General features: G+C 35.6%; 5 protein-coding genes across 6 annotated transcripts; 3 read left to right on the top strand and 2 right to left on the bottom strand.

Annotated features, from left to right (window-relative positions):
• Positions 1-1005: 1005 nt before the first annotated feature.
• On the top strand, positions 1006-9086 carry LOC110815362 (mitochondrial Rho GTPase 1). Of its 2 annotated transcripts, none has more exons than XM_022043139.2 (15): positions 1006-1146; positions 1712-1936; positions 2561-2693; positions 2995-3144; positions 3595-3771; positions 3923-4177; positions 4749-4817; positions 4985-5040; positions 5930-6011; positions 6411-6622; positions 6788-6863; positions 7486-7598; positions 7747-7897; positions 8253-8439; positions 8663-9086. In XM_022043139.2, exons 2-15 carry the CDS (start codon positions 1719-1721, stop codon positions 8734-8736), a joined length of 1953 nt encoding a protein of 650 aa, XP_021898831.2. In that variant the 5' UTR covers positions 1006-1146; positions 1712-1718; the 3' UTR covers positions 8737-9086. The 2 variants fall into 2 exon arrangements, with proteins under 2 accessions (XP_021898831.2, XP_021898830.2); XM_022043138.2 differs by having other exon boundaries at positions 1058-1210.
• Positions 9087-9669: 583 nt separating this feature from the next.
• On the bottom strand, positions 9670-11018 carry LOC110815475 (Cyclin family protein). Its single transcript, XM_022043288.2, has 2 exons — positions 10571-11018; positions 9670-10212 (listed from the first exon to the last, which is right to left on the bottom strand). Exons 1-2 carry the CDS (start codon positions 10993-10995, stop codon positions 10020-10022), a joined length of 618 nt encoding a protein of 205 aa, XP_021898980.1. The 5' UTR covers positions 10996-11018; the 3' UTR covers positions 9670-10019.
• A 2761-nt stretch (positions 11019-13779) lies between these two features.
• Positions 13780-16344, top strand: PGSIP5 (plant glycogenin-like starch initiation protein 5). Its single transcript, XM_022043185.2, has 2 exons — positions 13780-14724; positions 15291-16344. Exons 1-2 carry the CDS (start codon positions 13935-13937, stop codon positions 16208-16210), a joined length of 1710 nt encoding a protein of 569 aa, XP_021898877.2. The 5' UTR covers positions 13780-13934; the 3' UTR covers positions 16211-16344.
• A 707-nt stretch (positions 16345-17051) lies between these two features.
• Positions 17052-22262, top strand: LOC110815454 (mitogen-activated protein kinase kinase kinase ANP1-like). The gene is made up of 17 exons (XM_022043256.2): positions 17052-17460; positions 17994-18035; positions 18577-18642; positions 18723-18833; positions 18909-18989; positions 19087-19164; positions 19245-19327; positions 19550-19631; positions 19712-19812; positions 19995-20034; positions 20188-20247; positions 20334-20383; positions 20477-20687; positions 20776-20940; positions 21046-21383; positions 21462-21529; positions 21737-22262. Exons 1-17 carry the CDS (start codon positions 17155-17157, stop codon positions 21838-21840), a joined length of 1986 nt encoding a protein of 661 aa, XP_021898948.2. The 5' UTR covers positions 17052-17154; the 3' UTR covers positions 21841-22262.
• A 300-nt stretch (positions 22263-22562) lies between these two features.
• Positions 22563-24616, bottom strand: ATN (cyclin family). Its single transcript, XM_088214869.1, has 4 exons — positions 24260-24616; positions 23800-23942; positions 23645-23703; positions 22563-23568 (listed from the first exon to the last, which is right to left on the bottom strand). The coding sequence occupies exons 1-4, from the start codon at positions 24341-24343 to the stop codon at positions 22769-22771; spliced, it is 1086 nt and encodes a 361-aa protein (XP_088070995.1). The 5' UTR covers positions 24344-24616; the 3' UTR covers positions 22563-22768.
• Between the last annotated feature and the right edge of the window lies 1 nt (position 24617).

Raw genomic sequence — 24617 nt, 5'->3', positions numbered from 1 at the left:
TGTGTATTGTTTGTATTTTTTTAAAATCAATGTACTATATATGTCGTATATATCTATTAAATAAATTTTAAATTTTAAAGTAAGTCAAATATTTATATTTTAATAATAATAATAAAAATAATAAATGAGCTATCAATTTAATTAATCAATTTCAATTAATAGTATAACTTTAACGTATTTAAATTCACGATTTTAGCGTGAAAAAATAAATTTTGAATTTTAATTTATTATAAACGAAAATATGTAATGATTAGATTAAGAGAACCGTTCATATTATATAATTACATTAAATAATTGAATATGTTCAATATACGAGTTTTAAAATTATTTAATTTCTTAGTTCCAAATTCTTTTTGCTTTCACATCGTGTTATCTACTTATTTTACATTTAGAGTATGATATATACTTTCTATTATATATAGATATTTTGCAACATAAATAAAATTGTAAATATAAGAATATTATTGTTTTATGTCACAATAAAGTTATAGCAAAATAATAAATATTATACTAAAAATTGGAAAATTACAAATATTTTAATTTATATGGTAACAACAAAAAGTTGCGGGGAGAATACAAGGAAAATAAATTCAATGTATACATAATATATACTAAAAATATATATAGTTAATGAAATATAATAATTTATAAATAACCAAATTACTATTTATAAAAATAATCAATTAAATTATAATTAATTTTATAATATATACTTTAAAAGATAATTTTCCAACATTAATTGGGAAACTATCTTACTTAAATAGTAAATAAATTATATTTTCTGATAATTTATTTTTTAAAAAATAATATTTAAATATATAATGATATAAATATAAAGAATCTTTATTTAAATAAATTTAGAATATTGAATTATATTGTGAAACAATCTTGTTTAAAAGAGGAAAATTTTGGTAATTAATAAGGAAACGTTTCGAGAAGAACATCTTCCTAAAATCTCAGCCGTTGAATGAACGCAAGTGATATCCAACGTTTAAAATCTGTCTTCACAGAGAAGAAGAAAAACAAAAAAAAGAAAAAGAAATTTCCGTCAAACTCGAAGTATTACTTAAAGTCTGAACCAGCCCCGGCAGCACGTCTTCTCTAAAAGCCTCCATAGCCACCAACACCCCAAGTCTAGGGTTTTTGGTGAGTCTTTCTTCAACCTCGAGCAAGTGAAATACTAAAAGCACGCATATTCATCAATGTCCAGGTTATTTACGTATATGTTATTCCCCAGTTCGATTCATCATGAACTAGGGATTCTATGTTCCTGCATCTTCGTGACGTGAATTTTCACTCATCGGAACTAATTCTTGCCTGTTTGCATCTTCTTTCAACTCCGCATGTAGCTAACAGATAGAAGGACGTCGAAGTTCTTCTTGTGTTTTCTTTTCTTAACTGGTTCTGGGGTTTCTGGTTTATTCACAAAACAAAATCGGTGGATCAGAATCTTAACTCCAAATTGAAGAGGCTAATTTTTTTGGCAACTGCATCTTGGCTTTATATCATAATTGATGCTAGTTAGGGTTTTGCCGTTTATTGTCTCCCAAATCTATTTAGCTAATCCAAACTTTGGAACCTTCAGATTTGGGCTTGAATTTTATATTTTTAATATAGAAATATGTCCATTGCATCTACCACTTATTTCCAATATAATCGGATGGAGTCGGAACTTTTAATTGATACACGTTTCTTGTTGTTGCTCTTTTAGTTTCTTTATGGCGAAACAGTCAGCTGGAACGGGGTATCCGGGGGCTCGAGCTGGGGTGCGAATTGTGGTGGCGGGGGAGCAGGGTACTGGAAAATCAAGCTTGATTGTCACTGCTGCTGCTGAAAATTTCCCCACTAATGTCCCGCCTCTTTTGCCTCCTACCCGGTTGCCTGAAGACATCTACCCTGACCGTGTTCCAATCACCATCATTGATACCTCTTCCAGGTATATTTGTCATGCCCCATTGTCTTTGTCTCCTGGCATTGTCTGCTATTCGTTAGAACAAATAAAATTCATTTTAGAGGCTAAAGTCTTTGAATTTGCGTTCTATGTGAGGTTTATATGTCTTCGGTTCTCGAGAATTTTCTTGGTTGTGAATGTGAAGGATAGCAGAGTTTTATGCTAATTAAGTTAAGGGTGCTATTCGTTTACCTTTATTTAGGCTTTTATGTTTTCATCCTCTCAGAGAGGATTCAAAATTAGAAAGACAATATTTTAAATGCGAGTTTTCTTTTGCACCAAGTATTACTAGTGGCACTGCATTGCTTGGTGAAACACTCGGTGAATTTCCAAGTAAAGGCAGTTAACTTAATTAGGGTGATGGTAGTTTCCTTTTTCACATTACAGATAAGATTCCAATTGAGTTTTTTCGATTGAAAGTCACTGGGCTAGCAAGTTACGTGTATGCATGGCATCTATCTAGTTGTCGTGTTATATTATAACTTCACAGCTAAGCCAGCTGGAATCCACAAACTTAATCACACCTTGCATTAATGTTATTTTTACATGGTTTTTGCATTTAATTTCCTGATTCTAATGATTCCTTGACGTAACCTTCATTTTACACAGACCGGAGGATAGAGGTAAACTTGCTGAAGAACTGATGCGGGCTGATGCAGTTGTGCTTACTTATGCATGTGATCAGCCAAAGACCCTTGATCGGTTGAGTGAATACTGGCTTCCAGAGCTTCGTCAATTAGAGGTTTATACAAATTTTTTAAAGAAGTTTAATTTTTTTCCTGCCTTTGTTCATTTAGTTGTTATCGCATTCAGGGAAATCTGATTTATAGGCAAAGACGCAGATTTTTGCCTTAATGCGGTGAAAAACTTCATGAAGTTGTTCTTTCTGAAGCTATTGTTTTCAGTTCATTAATCTTTTTCTATTTTCATGATTCAGGATTTTTTTGGCAAAAAGTGATAGAGTTTATCTTTTATTTTGATAGACTAGTTGAAGTAATATTGGTTTTAGATCTGTTATTATGTCCGTTACTGGTGTTGAGCAGGTGAAAGTTCCAGTTATAGTGGTGGGCTGTAAGCTGGACTTAAGAGATGAACAACACCAAGTGAGTCTGGAACAAGTTATGTCACCGATAATGCAACAGTTTCGGGAAATTGAGACTTGTATTGAATGCTCAGCTTATAAACATATTCAGGTGTGTTTGGAACCGCTGATATCTGTTATTACTTTTACATTATTCTCTAGGGTACTAATGTAAATTATTCTGTTCAATTTCATAATGTTGCTTATTGGATGCTCTACAGTGTTAGAGCCAGTGATATGCGGGTTTTGCTTTATGATTTTCTCCTTCCTATTGGACATTTTTTATTGTTTATGCATAAGCACTTTGTACCATCATTCATGCATTTTGGATCCATATCAAGCTTTTGAGAGAAAGAATGGACTTTTATGAGTTTTTCAACTAGAAATGAGTCTTTCTGTTATATATCTTTTATACCTTTTTCTTTTGAAAAACTCTTTCAGCAAGAGTATCATTTTTGATGTTATGAGCTTCTTGTTCAGCTAATTTGTCGACACTGATTATGGATCAGTGAAACAGTGGCAATTTTGAGTTTTGAATTAATGTTAAAGTTTGTGCATGTAGATCCCAGAGGTTTTCTATTATGCACAAAAAGCAGTGCTTCACCCTACTGGGCCACTCTTTGATCAAGAATCTCAAACTTTGAAGCCCCGCTGTGTGCGAGCCTTAAAGCGTATTTTCATTCTCTGTGATCATGATAGGGATGGCGCTCTCAGTGATGCTGAGTTGAATGATTTTCAGGTTTCACTTTCTTCTCTTGATCTGTTCATTTGTATTTTTTGGTGTTATCAGATGTTAACATTAAGCTTTTCTGAAACAAGTGCTGTAAATTTGAAATTTTAGTGCCTGTCATTTAGGTTTCTGAATTGCTGATGTTAATCATTTTAAACAGGTAAAATGTTTCAATGCACCATTGCAACCTTCTGAAATAGTTGGTGTCAAGAGGGTTGTGCAAGACAAGTTACCTGAAGGAGTTAATGAACGGGGACTGACATTGACTGGGTTTCTCTTTCTCCATGCATTATTCATAGAGAAAGGGCGTCTTGAGACAACTTGGACTGTCCTGCGAAAATTTGGATACAATAATGATATTAAACTTGCAGATGAGTTGATTCCACATTCGTCATTTAAACGAGCTCCTGATCAGGTAACATCATTCGTTCCATAATAATTGAAGTTGTCCTTGTCCAATCAGCAGTACGATCTTGCACTATCTGCTGGTGTTTCCTTTATTTGATTGCTCAAAGTGGAGTGAAAATGTCATTGACATGATATTAAATGATTTTCACTTCTGAAAGCTGTGAAATTTGCCACTAATAAGTCCTTTCAGTGATCATCAAATAAAGAGTGAAAAACTTTTGGACAATGGAGTTTGCAGCAAAAAAAAAAAATGGAACGCTAGATTGGATCAATATTTGTGTAAAACAAAGGCTTGGGAGTTTAAGTGAGAAGCAATAATTGTTTGGCTGGATATTCCTTGACCAGGCAGCATGGTTTTTGCCTGGCAGAAATTTTTGGTAGATTGTATATAAAATTGATATCTTATCCTTCTCCAGATGTTCTGTTTGATGGTCTTGCCTGTCATCAAGCAGATTTAGCATGTAATTCTGTTTGAAGCTGCTTTAGATGACCTCTTATCCTTATCTTTGTAATTTCTGTTTAATAGACATCCTATGCTTTTCTCTGCATAAATTTAATTCTTATTGTCTTCTGTGTAGAGTGTGGAGCTGACAAACGAAGCTATTGAATTCTTGACTGGAATCTACGAGTTGTTTGATAGTGATGCTGTATGTCACAGTTATCTCTTCCTCCATCAGCAGTCTTCTTTTTAACTGTCTCGACCAGATTTCTGTTTATTTTATGTAAACTTCATTAGAGTCTAACCTATAGATATATCTGCCAAAGAAGTTCCTCAAGTTCTCAGCTTTCTGACAAATGGGTATTGTTTTACCAGGATAACAATTTAAGACCTTATGAAATCGATGACATTTTTTCTACTGCCCCTGAAAGGTATTCAAAATTTCTTTTGAGAGGATAATATCTTAAATTTTGTGTCTTTTTTATTTTTATAAATTTTTTTGTCTTTTGTACATTATCATCCTCTGCTCTGTGTGTTCTATCCATTGTAATTCTTCTCTAGAAACCTGTCTGTCATATTAATATGTTTTAACTCTATAGTGTTCCTTTCCTTTCGTGATAGCTACTAGCTGTTGCACTGAACTGTATGTATTTAAGTGTTTCATGCCTAAAACTTAGAGGGTGTTCATGTTTTCTTAAAGAAAGACACATGAAGCATCGTGTTTATAAGCAACTTTGATATAGTTATTGATTTAAAAAAACAAAAAGTTATTTATTTAGATAAAAGTTCTTATTGCAAAAGGATAAACACTTATAATTTTTTTTTAAAAAATAAATATGTAGGTATAAATAGGTAACTTTAAGCATAGACATAAAGTTAAAAGCTGTCATGGTTATTTTTTTCCCTGCTGAAAAGGTGGTTTATATGCACCTTCTAATTAGATGATGTTCACACGTTTACGATGGAGGTTGAACTGAGTGGGGTTCTTATAAGCATGTTAATCCAAGGACTCTCTTAATTTTTGCTGCTATATCCTTTGTAGTCTTTATTATCATGTATTTAGGAATTGTTAACAGCATAGACATAAAGATCATGGTGGTTATTTGTTCCTGCCTAAAAGGTGGTTATAAGTACCTGCTGATTAGATCTTTATGACTTTACCATGAACGCTGAACTGAGCGGGATGCTTATAAGCCGAGTTCCCTCTTAACTTTTGCTGCTTATATTCTTCGTAGTGTTTATTATCATTTATATAGAGATTGTCATGAGCTGCTAAAGGAATATTTTCTTGTCTACTTGTGGGTTCTTCTGTATGTGCAGTCCTTGGGATGAATCTCCATATAAGGATGCTGCAGAGAGAACTGCATTGGGAGGCCTATCTGTTGATGCTTTTATATCGGAGGTATATATTCCTTTAAAATCTCTCTCTCTCTCTTTCTCTCTCTCTGGGCAATTTGCATTCGTCCTACTTAATGCTTTTATATCAGAGGTATTTATTCCTTTAAAATCTCTCTATCACTCTCTCTCGACAATGTATTCTTTGTTCTTGTACATCAATAGGTACTAGTGATAGCAAAATTGCATAAACCTTATGTCCCTCAATCTGTTGCATTCTTCCTTCTTAGTATATGATTTATTATTGCCATGGTAGGCAGCAGATGGCAATTTCTGGGGCATGAGTTTGGGTTTTGTTACTTGAGTGCTGCACTATTTGTTATCGAATTTGCTATCATTTCAAGGGGAGACTTTATGTTCTCCTATAACAGCTTCTTTTAATTGATTTAACTGGTGTCTATTGCAGTGGGCTCTAATGACACTTTTGGACCCAGCACGCAGTGTTGAAAATCTAATATACATTGGATATCCTGCTGATCAATCTTCTGCAATCCGTGTGACAAGGAGAAGACGTTTGGATCGGAAAAAGCAACAATCAGAGAGAAACGTTTTCCAGTGCTTTGTCTTTGGGCCAAGGAATGCTGGAAAATCTGCATTGTTGAATTCTTTTATTGGAAGGTTTATTATTTGATCTATATCTGATGAGTCTACATAATTCCAAAATATCACTTGTTTTTACATCTTTATATTGATGGTATTCTAATTTAATCTAACTAATATTCATGTATATTGTTAATTTTTAAAAAGGTATCGATGTATATTATCCTTCGTTTGTAAATGTAGGCCCTATTCTGATACTTATACGTCTACTACCGACGAGCGATATGCAGTCAATATCGTTGATCAAGCAGGGCCAGGGGTGAGTTCTACTGTTTTGATTGGGCATTTTGATTATGTTTACAGAAAAGATTTAACATTTTAACATTCTGTTATAGGTATGTATTATTTTGACATTCTGAACTTAATAAATCCCTTGGTGCAAAGTAGTGTTGCTACCAACAAATATTTGAGGTGAAAATTGCAGAGCTGAGTTCTCCAGGAGCGAATTAATTCAACATTTAAGATTTTTCCGTAAATGCTATACTTAGTTATTGATATGTAGATGTGTGCCTTTGTTCCTCCCCTTTAGAATTTCCACAAAGACAAACAAATATGCATGTATAACTCAAGCAGTTATATGAGAAAAGCAATGTCCACGTTTTCTTGGATAATTTTTCCTTCACTATGTTATCACTTGGAGAATCTAGACTACGAAACTTTTTTCTTCTTTTGGTGTTTCTTGGTTGTGTGCTTCAAACTTAGAGATCTTCATCTATGCCTTGTTTGGCTTCGAGTTAAGTGAGGATCATAATATGCTTTCAGAGAGGCGCTGTTTTTGCTTGGTTATGTGTCCTTTGTTTGGAGAGAAATGCGAGAATTGAAAATTCGCATGTTTTTTTTCTTAGTTGTTCAATAAGATAATTTCACTGTTCTATTCTCAGGGCATAAAGAAAACACTTGTTCTGCGAGAGATACCGGAAGACATGGTATCGAAACTGTTGTCAAGCAAAGAATCTTTGGCTCCTTGTGACATTGCATTGTTTGTGTATGACAGGTACATCTTGTTCTTTGTTGTTGACAGATGGTGTGCGGTAGGGCTTTTACCATAGTACTCTGGGGAGGGGATAGAGGAAGCCTTTGAGTTATTAAGTTTGTTCCAGGTGTGCTTGTTATCTTAAGTCGTGTGCCTTTTGCTTTTGCAGTTCGGATGCCTCGTCATGGAAGAGGGCAACTGAGTTGCTCGTGGAAGTTGCAAGCCATGGTGAGGATAATGGCTTTGAGGTACCTTGCCTTATTGTTGCGGCTAAAGATGATTTGGATTCATTTCCGATGGCAATACAGGAGCCTACCAGGGTATTTACTTTTTCCACTGGCTCTGGCAGCACATAAATGATTTGCAGAAACTTCACTTCTATATTTAGTATAGGATATTTGTAGCTTGTATAAAGCAAATGGACATGGTTTGTTTTGCTTGTACTCTTCAGATTTATTTGGAAAAAGATGGAGCAATCTTGGAGAATGCGGAATTTTTTTTGAGCTTGCTGGTTTCCATACTTAAGTTTAAATTTTAGCTGCATCGTTGAGTTGAACCGCGATGTATATGTAATTTATGTACAATTCAATGGAGAATATTTTTGGTATAAGCTGCATTGCAATTCTATTTGAACTTCCCCGATATGATGGTGTATCTTGGTTGTAAATTTTGCAGGTTAGTCAAGATATGGGAATTGAGGCCCCTATCCCCATCAGCTCGAAGTTGGGTGATTTCAGTAACTTATTCCGTAGGATTTTAAGTGCGGCCGAGCATCCTCATTTAAGTATTCCTGAAACAGAAGCTGGAAGAAGCCGCAAGCAATATCACCGACTCATAAACCGCTCTCTTATGTTTGTTTCGGGTACATGATCTATTTTTGGCTGTCAATAGTGTTTAATTTTTCAATTGAACTACTTGAAACCACATATGCTTGGCATTAGCTAATTTATAAAACCGTCAGAAGTCTTTTCTTCCCAATTTTCTAAGTTTAATGCCATTTAATTTATTCCATCTTGTTGTAATTGGGAAATATGTTGCCTTATTGGTAACAACATTCTATATTGTCTACTGTGCGCAATTTGTAGTTGGAGCTGCAGTGGCCATAGTTGGACTGGCTGCATATCGTGTTTATGCTGCAAGGAGGAGTTCCTCCAGCTGAGGGATGAAGATCAGCTGATAGTCGGTACCTTCTCTTTCTCTTAAGTATAACAATTATTCAACCTCTCGCCCAATATCATCAGATACCCGCGTTGGCTCATCCATAGTGAAGATGCAAATTTCAGTTACTTGTCATAACTTATTAAATTACCTTTCAGCTCTTGCTGTTCTCAGAAATATTTAGAGTGGGATAGTTTGGGTGGAAGAGTTTTGTAGAATGTTGACAGATAATGATGGATTGGGTTCTTGTGCAGGGCTTGTGCAATAAAAAAAAAAAGGAAATTTTGTTAGAGATAATCTCAGTTAAACCTTTTTTCTTCTGAATATAATGCAATATGCTTCTTTTCTGCACTGTGTTTGGTGTTTCTAAATAACAGGGAGCTATTATACATGTTTTCTCTTTTTACTGGATTACGACTTGTTTGCTTAGTGTTGAATGTGTAACAAGCTAACATGTATCGAATGTATGGTGTTTTTAATTGATCATTTGCAGCATTAGTTCCTTGATTAATGATTTTACCTTTGAATTTAAATTGAATATAGATTTTGGACAAGATGAGAGCTACGCCGTCTCCGGACTTCATGTCTTTGTCCTTTATGTTAATTCCTGAACTGGATATTAGAGTTTTTTCCTTCTATTTTTGGGATTTAGAGGTTTAACTTTTGTGCACTGAGATTTAGTTTCTTGGTTCTATAAAAGTCGGGCTATCAACATTGAGACTAGAGTGTTTTTGTAAGAAAATTTTTTGTGACTGCCTTTTGAGGGTTGTTGAGTTTATCATATCTTGCATGTTTTACTGTCATCTGCCTTTCAGATGATTATATTTTTCTGCATAGATGACCCTGTTTATGCCCCAATACTTAGCAAAGGAAAAGAAGAAAGCGGAAGAAGGAAAAGAATGGCCTGTGCAGGCCCTCAGGCTGGGGGAGAGGAAAATTTAGGCTCATCTCCATAAGCTTTTTTGGTTTTAGTTAGGAAAAAGAGAATATTCAGAATGGGAATTTGGATTAAATCAGCTATTATTTTATACAGGCTAGAAGTTCCAGTTTAGAAGTTTGTTAACACTTTTTATCTGGATATGGTTTACAAGTTGCTTGTTCACCTTATCTTTGTTTGTTCGGGTCTCATTATTACGCCAAGTTTTATATAGTAATCACTTAGCTTTCGCGGTAATTAGATAAAGTTACACATTGTTTAAGTGCTTGCTTACATGAAAATTTTAGAAAACCGATTCAGAAGCACATAATTTTCCTTGTTTATTTGTTTCGGCTGAGCCACGGACCTCAAGGGGCTCGGTCAGTTTGGTTATTGCTAGCCGCGGTTCCTTCCTTTCGTAGCTGGATACAGTAGTTATCGAAGACTTCTGTGGTCACATGGAGTCTAAAATCCAAAGTGGAGAGGAACTTTATCTCCAAGTTGTTTATTTCTGCTGTGCTTACACCTCCAACCTTAGCATAATAAGCATTGCTATAGCACCTGCATATTCAATAAGAATATAATTAAATGAAGAGAAGTCCCTGCAAGTATTGAACTTCAAACCAGTTTCTGTATTAAAATCAATGCTATCCGCAACTTGGAATTTTTTTGGAGTTGGATTCCTAATTCATATCTGGTAAATAAATCAAAAGAGAAGCACAGTCTAAGTTTCAAGAAAACTAAACCGTATGAAATTAAATTTTAATTTGTCCGACATCGATTTCTGCAAGTACTGAGGTAGAAATTGCAAATTATTCTGGTAATCAAATATGAACTAAGATTAAAAAATTAATATGTGTATATACAAGTAATGATATAACATACATATACATATGTGTATGTACGTAGGTATACTCACTCGTCGTCCATGAACTTCGCAGCGACCATGACGCTAGTGATCACAAGGCGATGAACATTGAGGGAAGTAAGAAAAGCACCAGTCCTCTGGAGAAATCGATCCATGTATATCAAAGCCACAATAAAGCAAGAATTACTGCAACTCGAGTACCTGAAAATTCGATCTAGATACTGTCCGATGCTCAGGGACGGCGCTCTTGTCCTGTCAAAAATCGTTACTCCATCTTCTAATTCCCGACGTCTCGGTCCCAACAGCTCCAACAATTTCTTTTTGCTCTTCCCAATGCTTCTCTCCAGAAGGGAAGAAACCAGATATAGAACTCTCGGTCTCCGAGCTGAACCAGCTTTCACGGTCTTGAACTCGCTCAACAGACCCATTAACGAATAGCTTTCTGAACCTTTCCCGGCGGATGTAGCTGTCGCCATAGCTCATAACAAAAGCAGCTTTGTTAGGGTGACTCGCTGGCATGATTATACATGTGTCTCTATATATTTATACGCGCAGAGGAATAGTGAAGAACTAAAAAATAACTCGGGCCAGAATCTTTCTGGGATTTAAACCAAATTATACGAGGAAGACTAGAATTTGAACCACTAAAAATCTCAAGTAGTGGATACACTGTATAAACTATTATCATTATGGGTATATATTATAAAATATGTGTTTGTGTGTGTGTGTTTGTAGTTTGTATTTTAATATTATGGGTATATGTTATTTACATTCTTTTCTTTAAGGTAAAGTCACTATGGAACATATATATATATATATATATATACAGACTTACGAAAAGTTAGAATGAAAAGAACTCCATTACCTGTAGTGGGGTCAATTTGGTGCCATTATTCAACCTTACACAAATTAATTGGTATACATACACACACATACATACATACATACATACATACATACATACATATAGAAAAATAATGTATAGATGGAGAAGAAAAAAGAAACGGGAAACATATAATAGATATTTAACCAGAGATACGTATTAACGATACAATTTTAATGTATATATACATTATAAATTTCTCTAAAAAACAGTATAAATTAAAGGTAAAGAGAAAGATACAAAGCAGAATACTTGCTCAGAGAACTTTAGCTAAAGGGAATGCTTGCTTGTTTCCGGTGTTAAACAAATTTAATTTTTTACACATAAAATTTAGACTACAATTGAATCAAATTTTTTGGGTCTAAATACAATATACTATAAAATATTGTTGACCACCGTAAATTTTTTTGAAAAAAACTCCATATATATATATGTTTGCAAACTTACCAACGATAAATTTTTTTTTTTACTATAGTAAAATAATTTTTTACTAGTGTTATCCGTAGACGTAGGCACCCTGTTGAATTTTGTATTACTCTCTTTTCTACTTTTGTGTGTGATTTAAGAATTAATTTTGTCGACAAATATATAATTATGTATTTATACATCTCAAATTAGTTCTTTTTGAATTATAAACTTAAATTTTACTCCAAAGAATCTTAGGGTTAGACGAGAAAGCCATTTTTTTTAGGTTATATCTCAATAAGGCTAGCTAGAGTAGCTATGAATTAAATCTCACGGTTTACTTTACATATAAAATTTGATTAGGTTGGTTTGATTACCTTTCCAACACTTTCTAATACAATAGAGAGTAGTTGAAAAAACAAAAAATTTGTCCTACCACTTCTTTTTAGTGCATTAGAAATAAAATAATTTAGAAAATTCATTATATAATTTCTACGCTTTTATTTTTTAATAATTTTTTTAAAAAAATAAAAATAAAATAAATTAATATATGATTCGATTTATACCCTCAACTTTATTACGAGTTATATTTTATATTAAATTTAATTTTTTATTTTTTTAATATAATAAAATGAATGTTAAATAATACAACATTTAAATATTGTAAATTTTAAACCAAAAAACACCGATGAAAATTTTCTTTTATAATTTTCAGAAGTGTTGTAGATAGATAACTATGAATCTGATTGCTAAAGAGGAGCGAATAATGATTGATTAGTCAGGCGGTCAGCGCAATGATTACTTTCTCTGTAAACATGATATTTCAATCATGTTCTAACTAAGTTTATATCGTTTGAACAAGGTAGAGATTAGCGTCGATGTAAATTATTTTATTGTTAAGTATTATGTTCAGAATTTAAACTGTAAGACTGCTATTCAGTTCGAAGATAACTTTTAAATGCACGAACAATCTTGAATTAATCACAAATTCAGAATATACAATTTGAGGAATACATATATATTCCTTTTTTATATTTAATGTCAGCTGTACCTAGTCAACAATATTTATGACGGCTAATTTGGGATTATACAACTTATTTTAGCATAGTGGATAATAATATAATACAAGCTTAGCAGCAACTGATTCAAAAGAATCCCAGCCGTTTATTTAATGATATACATATAATTGAACGGTGTGGATTTGTTGCTGACCGTAACGTCTAGCCATAATTATTACTCTCCAATTCTTAATCTAACTAATTAAGGCAGTGGTTTAATTACTACTCCTCGGTGGTTGAATTATAAATATAAAAAATGAGCGACCCCAAATATTAAATATCAAAAATATGTTCCTCATTTGGCAAATTCTTTTTTTTTTTTTGAGGGGAATGATATTATTACTCGCGACATTATAGAACTTCACGTCACAGACGTGGTAATCCTCGTGATCCGCGGGTCGGAAAAAAAAAAACCAACTTCGGCTGACTCCCCTGGGTAGCACGTAATTTTCGTTCAATTTTCAGAGGATATTTAGGTGACGTAAGAAATGAATTATGACATAAAAATAGTTATTGTAACGTTTAAAATTAATTAACCTCACTGGATTAAACAAAGTAAAATTTATTATCCTTGATTATTCAATTTATTAAAATTAATACCAACTAATTTCAGAATTAAGTTCTGAAAAAAATAATATTTTAAGATTTAATTGTCACACGACACGTTATTTAGGGCATAGAATAATAATTTTTAATTAAAAATACGAATAATTTATAATATTATTTAATAAATTGTGTTTATGATTATTACTTAAGCAATAAGAATCCTAATTAACAAAATCCATCCCAAAATTAAGAAGATTCTTTTTTAATTTTTTTTGAGGTAAAGAAAATCCATATCGTGGAGTACCGATACAAGCCAAGTCACGCACTATATAAGCGCGTGAGATTTTGTACTCTGAAGACTCAAAGCCAATAATAAGACAAATTGACAATTCCACTCAACGGCCAACGTGCAGCCATGCAAAAACGCTTCTTACACCAACCCCCTTCTCCTCTCTTCTCTGTATAAATCGTCTCTTCAAATCCCGGAAACAGACGTGGAGAGAGCTTAATCCAGCCCAGAAACATGCCGGCTAAGCCCTTAAGCTCCCACAAATTCTTCCTTATCCCTCTCTTAAGCCTCTCCTTCTTCCTCGTAGTCCTCGTTTTCTCCATCAGGCCGTTTTCTGCGAATTTGAACGACATTGACCGCCGGCTCCAGTCTGATAATCGTCCGATCGATTTGATCGACGATCACGCAGGTAATATAACGCACCCCGTTTGGTACGATCTAGTCAAGGAGAAGCTCAGTAGTGGGAGGAAGATCAAGGTGGCTCTCGTGAACTTAAACGACGACGTAAAGGGTAAGTACCAGGTCGACGAGTCGGTAGCTGAGACTGTCCACGTTCATTTCCGGCCGGTCTCAAAGGAGCTGAAATGGAAAAATTTATTCCCGGAATGGATTGACGAAGAGCATAAGTGGCGGGCCCCGCGGTGTCCGGAGATCCCGATGCCGCCGCTGGACGACGACAAGTACCGGGGACTGGACGTTGTGGTGGCGAAGGTTCCGTGCGGTACGACGTCGGATAAGGGGGGAGTGAGGGATGTGGTGCGGCTGCAGATTAATCTGGTGGTCGCCAATTTAGTGGTGGAAAATGGGAGAATCGGCGATTATGACGACGATGACGAGATTGATCGGACGGCGTACGTTGTGTTTGTGGGATCGTGCGGGCCTATGCAGGAGATGTTCAGGTGCGATGATCGTGTGAAGCATGTAGGGGATTACTGGGTTTATAAGCCGGAAATGAGGAGGTTGAAGCAGAAGGTGCTAATGCCGGTCGGTTCATGCCAGATTGCTCCTCCATGGTCGCAGACAGGTAAGGTTTAGTTTGATTTTGATTATAATACTTTTTATTTCATATGGTAGTTAAGCTAACTTAGATAAATATATATATGTATATCTATATATATAGATATATTACCAAAATGTTATATAATCTCAAGGAAATAGTCTGTTCTTGAGCAAACTTTAATTTTGTAAGTTGGTACTGGGTACAAAGTTTGATTTATTAGGACTAAATTGCAACAAATGTTATAGTCTACAAGTGAATAATCTAATTTTAAAATTCGTTCGAGTTTTAGAAAATGTGTATTAATCACTAACTAAACTAATTAGTTGACATTGACGGACTAAGATTTCTCCTGGGAGAGGTTGAGCAGTCACTATTCTTCGATATTCATCCCTGTATATATATATATACATATATATATATATATATGTATATATATATGTATAATCAGACCCACCACCAACTACACTAGAACCCAAATGGGGTTTAATTGTATAATATATTGAAAACCGATGCACGTTGTATAATTACCTTAAAATATAGCGGTAGAAATGCAAATACTGTTCTTAATAATTTACCTATGGCTGCAACAGGAAAAGAAATCTGGAGATCATTTTCAAAGTCAAAAGTCAACGGAACCAGTAACTCCCGGAAAGAAGCTTACGTCACCATCCTCCACTCCTCCGAATCCTACGTCTGCGGCGCGATCGCCCTGGCCCAGAGCCTCCGGCGCACGAACACCACCCGAGTCCTCCTCCTCCTCCACGACAATTTCTTGACCACCCGTTCCGTCCGCGCCCTCCGCGCCGCCGGTTGGAAAACCCGTCTCGTCCACCGCATCCGCAACCCTTTCGCCAAACAAAACTCGTACAACGAATGGAATTACAGCAAGCTCCGAGTCTGGCAACTCACCAAATACGAAAAACTCATTTTCATCGACGCCGATCTCCTCGTCCTCCGAAACATCGATCACCTCTTCACTTACCCCCAGCTCTCCGCCGCACCCAACGACAGGTTTATTTTCAATTCCGGGTTGATGTTGGTGGAGCCTTCCGTATGTGCTTTTGAGGAAATGATGGGGCAAAGCTTTAAGGTGAAATCCTACAACGGGGGTGACCAGGGTTTTCTCAACGAGATGTTCACGTGGTGGCATAGGTGGCCGTCGAAGGTGAACAAGCTGAAGATTTTTAAGAAGGAGAATGCGAAGCGGCAGGTAGGAGACGACGTGTATGCTTTGCATTATTTGGGGTGGAAGCCATGGATATGCTACAGAGATTATGATTGTAATTGGGACATGAAGGATAGGTGGAGGTTTGCGAGTGATTCTGCGCACGAGAAGTGGTGGGAGGTTTATGATTTGTTGCCGGTGGAGTTGCAGAGATTTTGTGGGTTGACGGAGGGGATGGTGACGAGGATGACGAAGTTGAGAGGGAGAGCGGAGAACGGTAGTTTTAGTGATAGACATTGGAGGATCAGAATTAAGGATCCTAGACAGTACCATCTGGTTCAGTGAAACGAGCTCTCAAGCTCTCCATTGTTGTACTTCTTGATCAACTTCAGTTAATATTATTTGTTTCCTGTATCTATACAAATAGATTTATTGAGGAAAAAAAAAAAAAATCTATACAAATAGATTGCAGGCTTGATTTTCTCCCTTGATTTGTTTTATCAACTTAATTTTTTCATTTTTGAGTTAAACTTTCTAAGGAGTTTTTAAATTAAATTCACAAAAATTCTTGATTTATTTAGCAGAGATATAATATAAGAATTGTATTTTATTTATTGTCTTATTATAAAATAACCAAAGAAAATTATATAAACAAAGTGAATTGTGAAAATATATCTATTTTCACCACTAAAATTTTTAAACAGAAGAATTACCTTTAAATCGATTTAATAATTTAATTATCAACAATTAAAAATTCCTAATTCCCCTAAAAAAAAAATTCCAAAACCCATATTAAAAAATCAAACTATAATTATTTAATTATAAAATTAGATGCTTAATTTACAGTAAGATCAGGATTAATCTAATTATTATTTTACTTTCATAATTCTGATTATGTTATAATTATTTAATTATAATGGGATGTTAAAACAAAATACATAAATTCGGTTATGTAAAAAAAATAATTCAAATTATTAAGAACTTAATATTTAATTTATTACCTCTCAATTAATTTTAAAAATAATAATTATAATCATGTTTAAGTTTATTTAAAAAATAATAATAAATTAATAGGAAAATACCGCGGCGTTGTTATGGAAATTTGTTTTTTGTTTTTTGTTTTTGTTTTTTTTTTAATTTTTAAATTTCATTTTTAATTTCTCTTTTTTTGAAAAAAGAATCTCCATCACCTTTTCCCTCCCCTCTCTCTTTCTCATTTTCTCACCCCCTTTTGCCGACCAAATGAAACATCCCAAGTAACCTGCATTCCCCAATTCGTTTCTCTCTCGATGCAGGACCTCTTCGGATCAGTTCGCCGATCACTGGTGTTCCGTCCAGCACCGGAGAATCAAGAGAACAACCCACCTCAGCCACCATTACCACTTGCAGGCGCCCTTGTCGACAAGATCAATTCTTGCATTCGGAAATCACGGGTGTTCTCCAAAACATCTTCTCCTTCTCCTTCCCAATCTCCTCCTCCCAAAATGGCGCCTCCGATCCGCTGGCGCAAAGGCGAGTTGATCGGTTGCGGCGCTTTTGGGAGAGTCTACATGGGGATGAATCTTGATTCGGGGGAGCTTTTGGCTGTGAAGCAGGTTAGTTTTTCTTTGCTGCTAAGTTTTCCGTCCATACCGAACTTGCTCCTGTTTTCTTGGAGTTCGATTTCTGTGTATTGCAGTTAATTTTGTGTTTGGGACCCTGACTGGGTTTTGGTTCTAGTGCGGATTGTTGCATTTGGGTGGGTTTTTATTTTTCCCTGAAATGCGTTTTGGTTTATTGCCACTATGAAGTTTGGGTTTCAGTCTGTTCTCAGTAAACCTGCCAAGTTTCATGGAAAGTGTTTGCACCATGGGTTTCAGTTCGTCGTTGTTGGATTTTGATATGGGTTTTGAACATATTGGAGATTTGGTTGCAATTTCCGGTTCTTTATTGTGGATAATCAATGAGTTTTGGTTAGTTAACTGGGGTAAATTCCAGTTTCAGAATATGCTAATTTAAGTTTTTTTTTTTTCTCCTTTGAATTTTGATAATATTATCCAGGTTCAAGTTTTTCCTTAATTGTGGTTTTGGGTTTTTGATAGTTTTGATGTTAATCTGACTTTGGATTTGGTTTGTTGTTGATTTTCAGGTCTTGGTTGCAGCCAATAGTGCTTTCAAGGAAAAAGCTCAGGTTCCACTTTGTCCTTTTGTGGTTAATTTTTCATTGTGCTTCATCCCTTTGACTGTCTGAAATTCTTTTGCATTGTCCCTTATTCTCTGTTGCTGTTTCTCTTCTTCTTATAATCTATTCTGGATAATAACACATCCTACTTCTAACCTAGAGTCAATCAGAAATTTAGAATGTTAGCTTGTTCATTTTCTCGTGTTGTACTCTGTAGTATTGCTATCTTCTTTAATGCTAACTTGTTAGTGGATTTTTAGAGGATTCAATAAAAACTCAACCTTGTAAATCACAAATGTTATGTGTTTCTTATGTCCTCATTAGCTAAAAAATTATTCTGATTTCAACCAAAAAAAATTATTAAGGAGTTTAAAAGGATTCTTCTCATTGCCTTCATCGAATAACAAATCTTAACATTGTGAATTTTGTTGCTGGTTAACTGTAAGATTCATAAGTTTTATGAATTACATCTTTTTGTTAGCTGATGTGGATCCGCGAATAATAACCACATTCTAACCTAATTTACCTTTGTTCTTGTTGGTATAAGTAGGCACACATCAAGGACCTTGAGGAGGAAGTGAAACTTCTCAAGAATCTTTCCCATCCAAACATTGTAGTGAGTAATGATTTCCTCTTTCTGAGTGCATTATGGAGCCGTGTTATGTTCCTAACTGGGTGTGATATGATGAATTTTAGAGATACTTGGGTACGGTAAGGGAGGAGGAAACTTTAAATATTCTGTTGGAATTTGTTCCTGGTGGATCAATATCATCTCTTTTGGGCAAATTTGGACCCTTCCCAGAGGCTGTAAGTGTTTTCTATAGAGCTCTTGAATTGCAGCTCTTTTAAATGCTAATCTTTGTATTTGTATTTATTATGCAGGTTATGAGAACATACACAAAGCAACTGCTGTTAGGGCTGGAATATTTACATAACAATGGAATTATGCACAGGGACATTAAGGTACCTTTATTTTCCCTTAATTTACATCTGGTAAAGACACATGGTATCTATCTCGACATTTCATATCAGATGATATGCCCCTTTTATCTATCTTCAGGGGGCAAATATTCTTGTAGATAATAAAGGATGCATTAAACTTGCAGATTTTGGTGCGTCCAAGCAAGTTGTGGAGCTGGTAGTTGACTTTCTCTACTGTTTTATCCTTAAATGATATTTCATGGAAGATTCTATCTAACCTGGTACTTGTCATTTTAGGCTACCGTTTCGGGTGCCAAGTCTATGAAGGGCACTCCTTATTGGATGGCTCCTGAAGTTATTCTCCAGACTGGGCATAGCTTGTAAGCAATCCCTCAAAAATCTACATGATCATGTGCATGAGAGAAGAGTGATTGTTTCTGGATATAGCACAGTATATTATATAAGTTTTGATATAATAAGAATATTTCATTCTCAAGATTGTATTTCTTATTTTCCTTTTGTTTTGTACATTTGACTTCATTTTTCATAATTTGATTTAGCAAACCAAATCTTGCTAATATCTAATGGAAATAATTCCTTAGCTCTGCTGATATATGGAGCGTTGGCTGTACGATGATTGAGATGGCAACTGGGAAGCCTCCTTGGAGCCAGCAGTACCAAGAGGTGTCCATTCAGCAAACTTCTTAGAGCTTCATTGGAGAAGTGCTCTTTTATCTATTTTACTGACAGTTTGTTTCCCCCAGGTTGCTGCTCTGTTCTATATTGGGACAACGAAGTCTCATCCACCAATCCCAGAGCATCTCTCTGTTGATGCAAAAGATTTTCTGCTGAAATGTTTGCAGAAGTATAACAGCTTTGTTGCTTTTTCTTCCCCTTAATAAGATAGTTGTAGTAGAAATTTCTCACAGCATAAGTTGAGTTGCAAAGCTTGGGAGCAACTTAGATATTATAAGCAACATTTCTATTAAATTTTCTTTTCTGGTTCTCCTCTGAAATATTAACATATGTTATTTTCCCGATTTGTAGGGAACCAAATTTGCGACCAGTAGCATCTGAATTGCTTAAGGTAATTCTAGTTAAATCAATATTGCTCCTTACCTGAGCACTAGCAGTGCAGTTGCTGAAACTTTCTTTTAAGCTTGGCGAATCATTGGCAATGAACAATAAACTGCTAAATATTTATAAATGTTTCATTTTGTTATCTACTAATTATGTGCAGCATCCCTTTGTCACTGGGGAACATGAAGAATCTAATCCCATTTTCCCTGATTCAGTCATTGTAAGTTCATGCTTAATTAGATTCTCTTTATTCAGTTATTCAATTCATTTTACCATCTTATAGTGGACACAATTCTTTACCATCAGGAAAGTTCTGATACTCCTTCACCATCAAATGGAAAAAACCTCGAAACATTGTAAGGAGTTGTTATGTTGTCTTGTTCAATGGCCAGAGAATCTGTTGTGATGCTTGTGCAGTTTTTTTGATCTTATGATTAATTTTCTTGCAGTCAAAAGCCTACATGCACTGACTCTGTAGATATCTGTAATCTGGGTAGCCTAGACCACTCAAGTGCCTATCCTGAGAAAATGCCAGAAAGTGAGCTCCTCAGGGGAACAAGCAACAGTGATGATGATATGTGTCGGATTGATGAAGAAGATTTTATGGTTGGTGAAGTGAAGCTTAGCTCTTCTTTAAAACCTGGAAATGTAAACAATAAGGTCAGCAGTTACTTTCTTGCCTTTCCAATGTCTTAGACGTCTTTGTGATTATTTGGACACCCAGCAGCTAAATTTGGCGTTGGAACAGAACTGTGATACTATGTGCGAGCTCTCTGGTGACTGGAATTGCAAATTTGAAGTGAGTCCTAAAGTGGAGCAGAATGGAACAAAAATGGACACAGATCAACCATCATTGTCTGAGGATGATGAGGAACTTACTGAATCAAAAATCAGAGCTTTTCTGGATGAGAAGGTACTTTTTTTCGAATGCCAGTCAACTTACTGTTGTCCAGGTGTGTTATTCCAAATTTTGATCCACATCCTTCTTGTGACATACGAAGTGATACTAAACTGTCAGGCTTTAGAATTGAAGAAACTACAGACACCCTTATATGAAGAGTTCTACAACAGTTTGAATGTGGTGTCCTCTCCAAGTTTAATTGAGAATCGACGAGATGAGACTCCTTCAAATTACTTGAAATTGCCTCCAAAAAGCAGGTCACCCGCTCGTGGTCCTGCTGGATCCCCATCTACAGCTGCTGATGTTGTTAGTACGGGAAGCCCCGGGAGTAATAGCAAGCATGTCTCAAATATTGATGATGGAGGTGATCATACTCCACAAGACAACTCGTCGTCGCAGGTTAGTGATTGGAGAGGACTTCTAGGAGATGCTAAGCAGGAATCAAGTAGCCTGAGGTCAGTATTCTTTAGCATGATCCATGATTGATTCTCTGCTGTAGATTTCATCTGAAGTATATAATTTGCTTATCACAGTATGAGCTTTTCCGAGAGACAGAGAAAGTGGAAAGAAGAGCTTGACCAAGAACTTGAGAGGAAGAGAGGTAGAACTTTCTCAATTGTCTCAAGATGCAAGTTAAATAGAATACAGAACTAACAGTTTTTCTTTATTTTTTATTCTCTTTGGGAGATATATGCTGACTACATATATTTATCGCAATACATAGGATTGATCTTTTAGTAGGTTTTTATTTATAAGTTTGTGTATTATAGTTGTTTATACTGCATCAATACAAAAAACCTACTTGCAGAGATGATGAGGCAAGCGGGAATGGGAGGAAAAACATCATCTCCCAAGGATCGAATCTTGAATCGTCAGAGAGAGAGGACAAGATTTGCTTCTCCTAGCAAATGATTGTAAATAGGGTCATTTTTCGTTTCTGGAGTTGAACATAAGATACACAATTCTGTGAAGAGTGTGAGCTGTTTCTTTTACCTAGCGCAGATCAGTTTGCCATCTCTGTGACCAAAGAATGGAGAAGAAGCAAGATCAAAAGCAAACTCTCATTGTCCCGCCTGTTATAATGTCTTATTCCCCTGTTCTAGAGTCTCAAAGCCGGTGTCCGGAAATGGTTGAAACAAAGAAGAGTTATCTTGTTCTTGTTATTGAACCACTGAGGAGGGTAGCTTTTTGAAAATGATGTGTCTGGTTGTCTGGGTAGTTTTTGAAGATGTTGGGAATGGACAAAGGAGTCTCAACTCTCAAGTTTGTGTCTTGTGCATGTTGTATTATTGATGTAGAATAAATCATTTGCAGGGTTGAGATTGATACTACAAGATTTTGTGCCACGTTTTTCAGCTCATCTTGTTTTTCTGATTTTGTTCTGAAGATTCATCCTCTGATATAAATTAATACTTTATATTAATAATATAATATTTATTTGTTAATCTTTCAAAAGTAATTTATAAAACCTAGTAATGGGATATATTTACTAATATTTATTTGCAAAGCAGTATATGTGTGTGCGCCAGAACTTTCTGATGTATGTGTATGGCTAAAAAGGAAAAGTTTACTTTTCATTACAGTAATGAATTTTCATAGTTTATGTTCCTAATATGGAATTAACTATACAAATATTTGAAATTAACATAAAATTATTATAAAGTTAGCTCCCAAACTGGTACATCAGCAAATGTACGTTGAACATAAACAATTCACAGCCATTAAGAAAAGAAAAAAGTAAAGAATCAGTTCTGATATAAACATTGGAAAATCAAAATCCCAGAAGAAAAAAGATCAAACTTTCTTTTAGTTCTTTTTTTTTTTTTTTACCGATTATGAATCAGATCAGAGTTGCCCCTTGAATTCTCCCAGTAGAGAATCGAATAGGTGGCACAGCCGCCGGTCTCTGTACACCTTTCCTGCTCTTCAATGGCGAGACTAATCTATTCGCCAGTCTTGCCGGCGACAAAGACCGCCGGAGCTTTGCCGCAGTTGACGACATCTTGCTCAAATTGTTTTGCCTTTTGGGAGAAATTGCCACCGGTGGACTCCTGATTTTGACTCGAAACTTGGAAGAACCAGCCGACGGTGGTGAAGTCGGCAGCTTTATCAGAAACTTATGCGGAGTCGTCGTCTGTTTGTTGTTGTTTCTGGCTATCACCGGAGACCTTGTCTTGCAGAACTTCTGTTGGTGTGAAGATGGAGTTGAATGGAAAAGAGGGTTTGGGAAAAGAACAGTCTTCTTAGCCCACGGTTTGTTCTTGGGAGAGATTCTGTTTGCTGCTATATAGCGAGTGTTTGTGTTTTCTTTTATTTTTAAGGGAGAAACCTTGAAGTTGATTCTGGAACGAGCTTTTTGCAGTGATGGAGAATTGGATTCTGCTCGGATCAGCTGCAACCTGTTATGTTTCTCCTTCTTTCTTCGAGCTTTTAATTCAGAGTTTTCATGGTCTGGTCTCTGGTTTTTCTGGTCAGTGTCTGGTGTTTTTGGGGCTTGATCCTGAATAGGAAGAACTGTTTTCTTCTTGGGTTTTTCAGTTACTGCAGCTACGATTTCTCTTGCAAACTGGCTTGCTTGGAGAATTTCTCCGACTGTTTCTCCGACTAGCATCGCTGGCAGTGACATTCGTCGCCAGTCCCCTGAATAATCCAGATGCTTCTGTTTGGTTAGTGAGAAAATGAGTAGGAAAGTTTCAGAGAAACGGAAGAGACTCACCTCCTGTGCTCGCTGGAAACTTCCCAACAGGAGATTTCTTCTGAGCAGCATTTTTCATCCTGCAAAATACAGAGATCCCGTTTGAACAAACAAAAAATTATAATCAAATCCGCAAAGAACTTCACTTGTTTCTTACCCAAAGTTTTGAAATTTACCTCAAAGATTCTTGCTTGCACCTGAGACTAGTTCTTAAATAACCCCTTGTGCTCCGAGGACTGAGACTAACCCCAGATATCACCTTGGTCCCTCCTGCTACTGTGTACTGTAACTCTTGCAATCGTGACATACATTTATCCACCTTCAAAATTTACCCACCCTCAATAAATCAACATTGACAAATTTGAGAAATTTAGATCTAAAAATTGCAGATCTGAGCTCCATCTCTTACCCAACTACAATCTCTCCTGGGTTAACTGGAACCCACTTGAGAGTATCAAATGGGAAAGTTGAGTATGTAATATAATTTTGAGAAACTTTAGAGATTAAAGAAAAAAGGCAGATTTGACCTAAACTCTATCAGTCCCGCCTTCACTAACCTGAACCCACTAGGGATTTTCGAAGAGTATTCAAAAAGAAAACTTAGTACACGAGATAATAATCTACTTTAATGCTTACCTTCTTCAGAGTTTCTCTTAGCAAAACAGGGTTGAGAGGAGCCACCACCACTTTCCTCTGCTTCGGTGGGGTTCTTGCAACCATGATTGATTGAAGAAGAACTCAAAACACCTAAGTGGGTCTTAGCTCAATAAGAAAGTATTTATTTGTTTTCCTTTTGTCTCCACCTTTTCTTTCTTCCCTCTAAATACCCATACTGAAGTCTCTCAGTCTCGAAGCTGTGTTTCCACTGTTTTTCACCTGTATTCAGTTAATCTACGGAGTGAAATGTCAATGAGTTTAGAAGAAGAAGAAGAAGAAGGAGACTTTCTGGTAACGGATCTTTTTTTCTTTTTGATTTTTTTTTTTAAATTTTTTC

The sequence above is a fragment of the Carica papaya genome, chromosome 3 (assembly GCF_054855325.1).
Source record: "Carica papaya isolate Zhongbai chromosome 3, ASM5485532v1, whole genome shotgun sequence".
Taxonomy (NCBI): Eukaryota; Viridiplantae; Streptophyta; class Magnoliopsida; order Brassicales; family Caricaceae; genus Carica; species Carica papaya.
The sequence above is the reverse complement of the archived record's forward strand: the minus strand, read 5'-3'. Positions and strand labels throughout refer to the sequence as shown.

What these genes read in the sequence shown, in the direction of transcription:
- ATN (XM_088214869.1), bottom strand. Translation starts at nt 24,343, where the DNA reads ATGGTTGCAAGAACCCCACCGAAGCAGAGGAAAGTGGTGGTGGCTCCT. An exon ending in TAAGAGAAACTCTGAAGAAG is followed by an intron (nt 23,943 to 24,259) that starts GTAAGCATTAAA and finishes TAAATTTTGAAG; the next exon opens with GTGGATAAATGTATGTCACG. An exon ending in GTTTCCAGCGAGCACAGGAG is followed by an intron (nt 23,569 to 23,644) that starts GTGAGTCTCTTC and finishes TGGATTATTCAG; the next exon opens with GGGACTGGCGACGAATGTCA.
- LOC110815362 (XM_022043138.2), top strand. An exon ending in TTTTCTACTGCCCCTGAAAG is followed by an intron (nt 5,041 to 5,929) that starts GTATTCAAAATT and finishes CTGTATGTGCAG; the next exon opens with TCCTTGGGATGAATCTCCAT. An exon ending in GCATTGTTTGTGTATGACAG is followed by an intron (nt 7,599 to 7,746) that starts GTACATCTTGTT and finishes TTGCTTTTGCAG; the next exon opens with TTCGGATGCCTCGTCATGGA.
- PGSIP5 (XM_022043185.2), top strand. Translation starts at nt 13,935, where the DNA reads ATGCCGGCTAAGCCCTTAAGCTCCCACAAATTCTTCCTTATCCCTCTC. An exon ending in TCCTCCATGGTCGCAGACAG is followed by an intron (nt 14,725 to 15,290) that starts GTAAGGTTTAGT and finishes TGGCTGCAACAG; the next exon opens with GAAAAGAAATCTGGAGATCA.
- LOC110815475 (XM_022043288.2), bottom strand. Translation starts at nt 10,995, where the DNA reads ATGGCGACAGCTACATCCGCCGGGAAAGGTTCAGAAAGCTATTCGTTA. An exon ending in GCGAAGTTCATGGACGACGA is followed by an intron (nt 10,213 to 10,570) that starts GTGAGTATACCT and finishes TTGAATATGCAG; the next exon opens with GTGCTATAGCAATGCTTATT.
- LOC110815454 (XM_022043256.2), top strand. Translation starts at nt 17,155, where the DNA reads ATGCAGGACCTCTTCGGATCAGTTCGCCGATCACTGGTGTTCCGTCCA. An exon ending in TTTCCCATCCAAACATTGTA is followed by an intron (nt 18,643 to 18,722) that starts GTGAGTAATGAT and finishes GATGAATTTTAG; the next exon opens with AGATACTTGGGTACGGTAAG. An exon ending in CAGGAATCAAGTAGCCTGAG is followed by an intron (nt 21,384 to 21,461) that starts GTCAGTATTCTT and finishes TGCTTATCACAG; the next exon opens with TATGAGCTTTTCCGAGAGAC.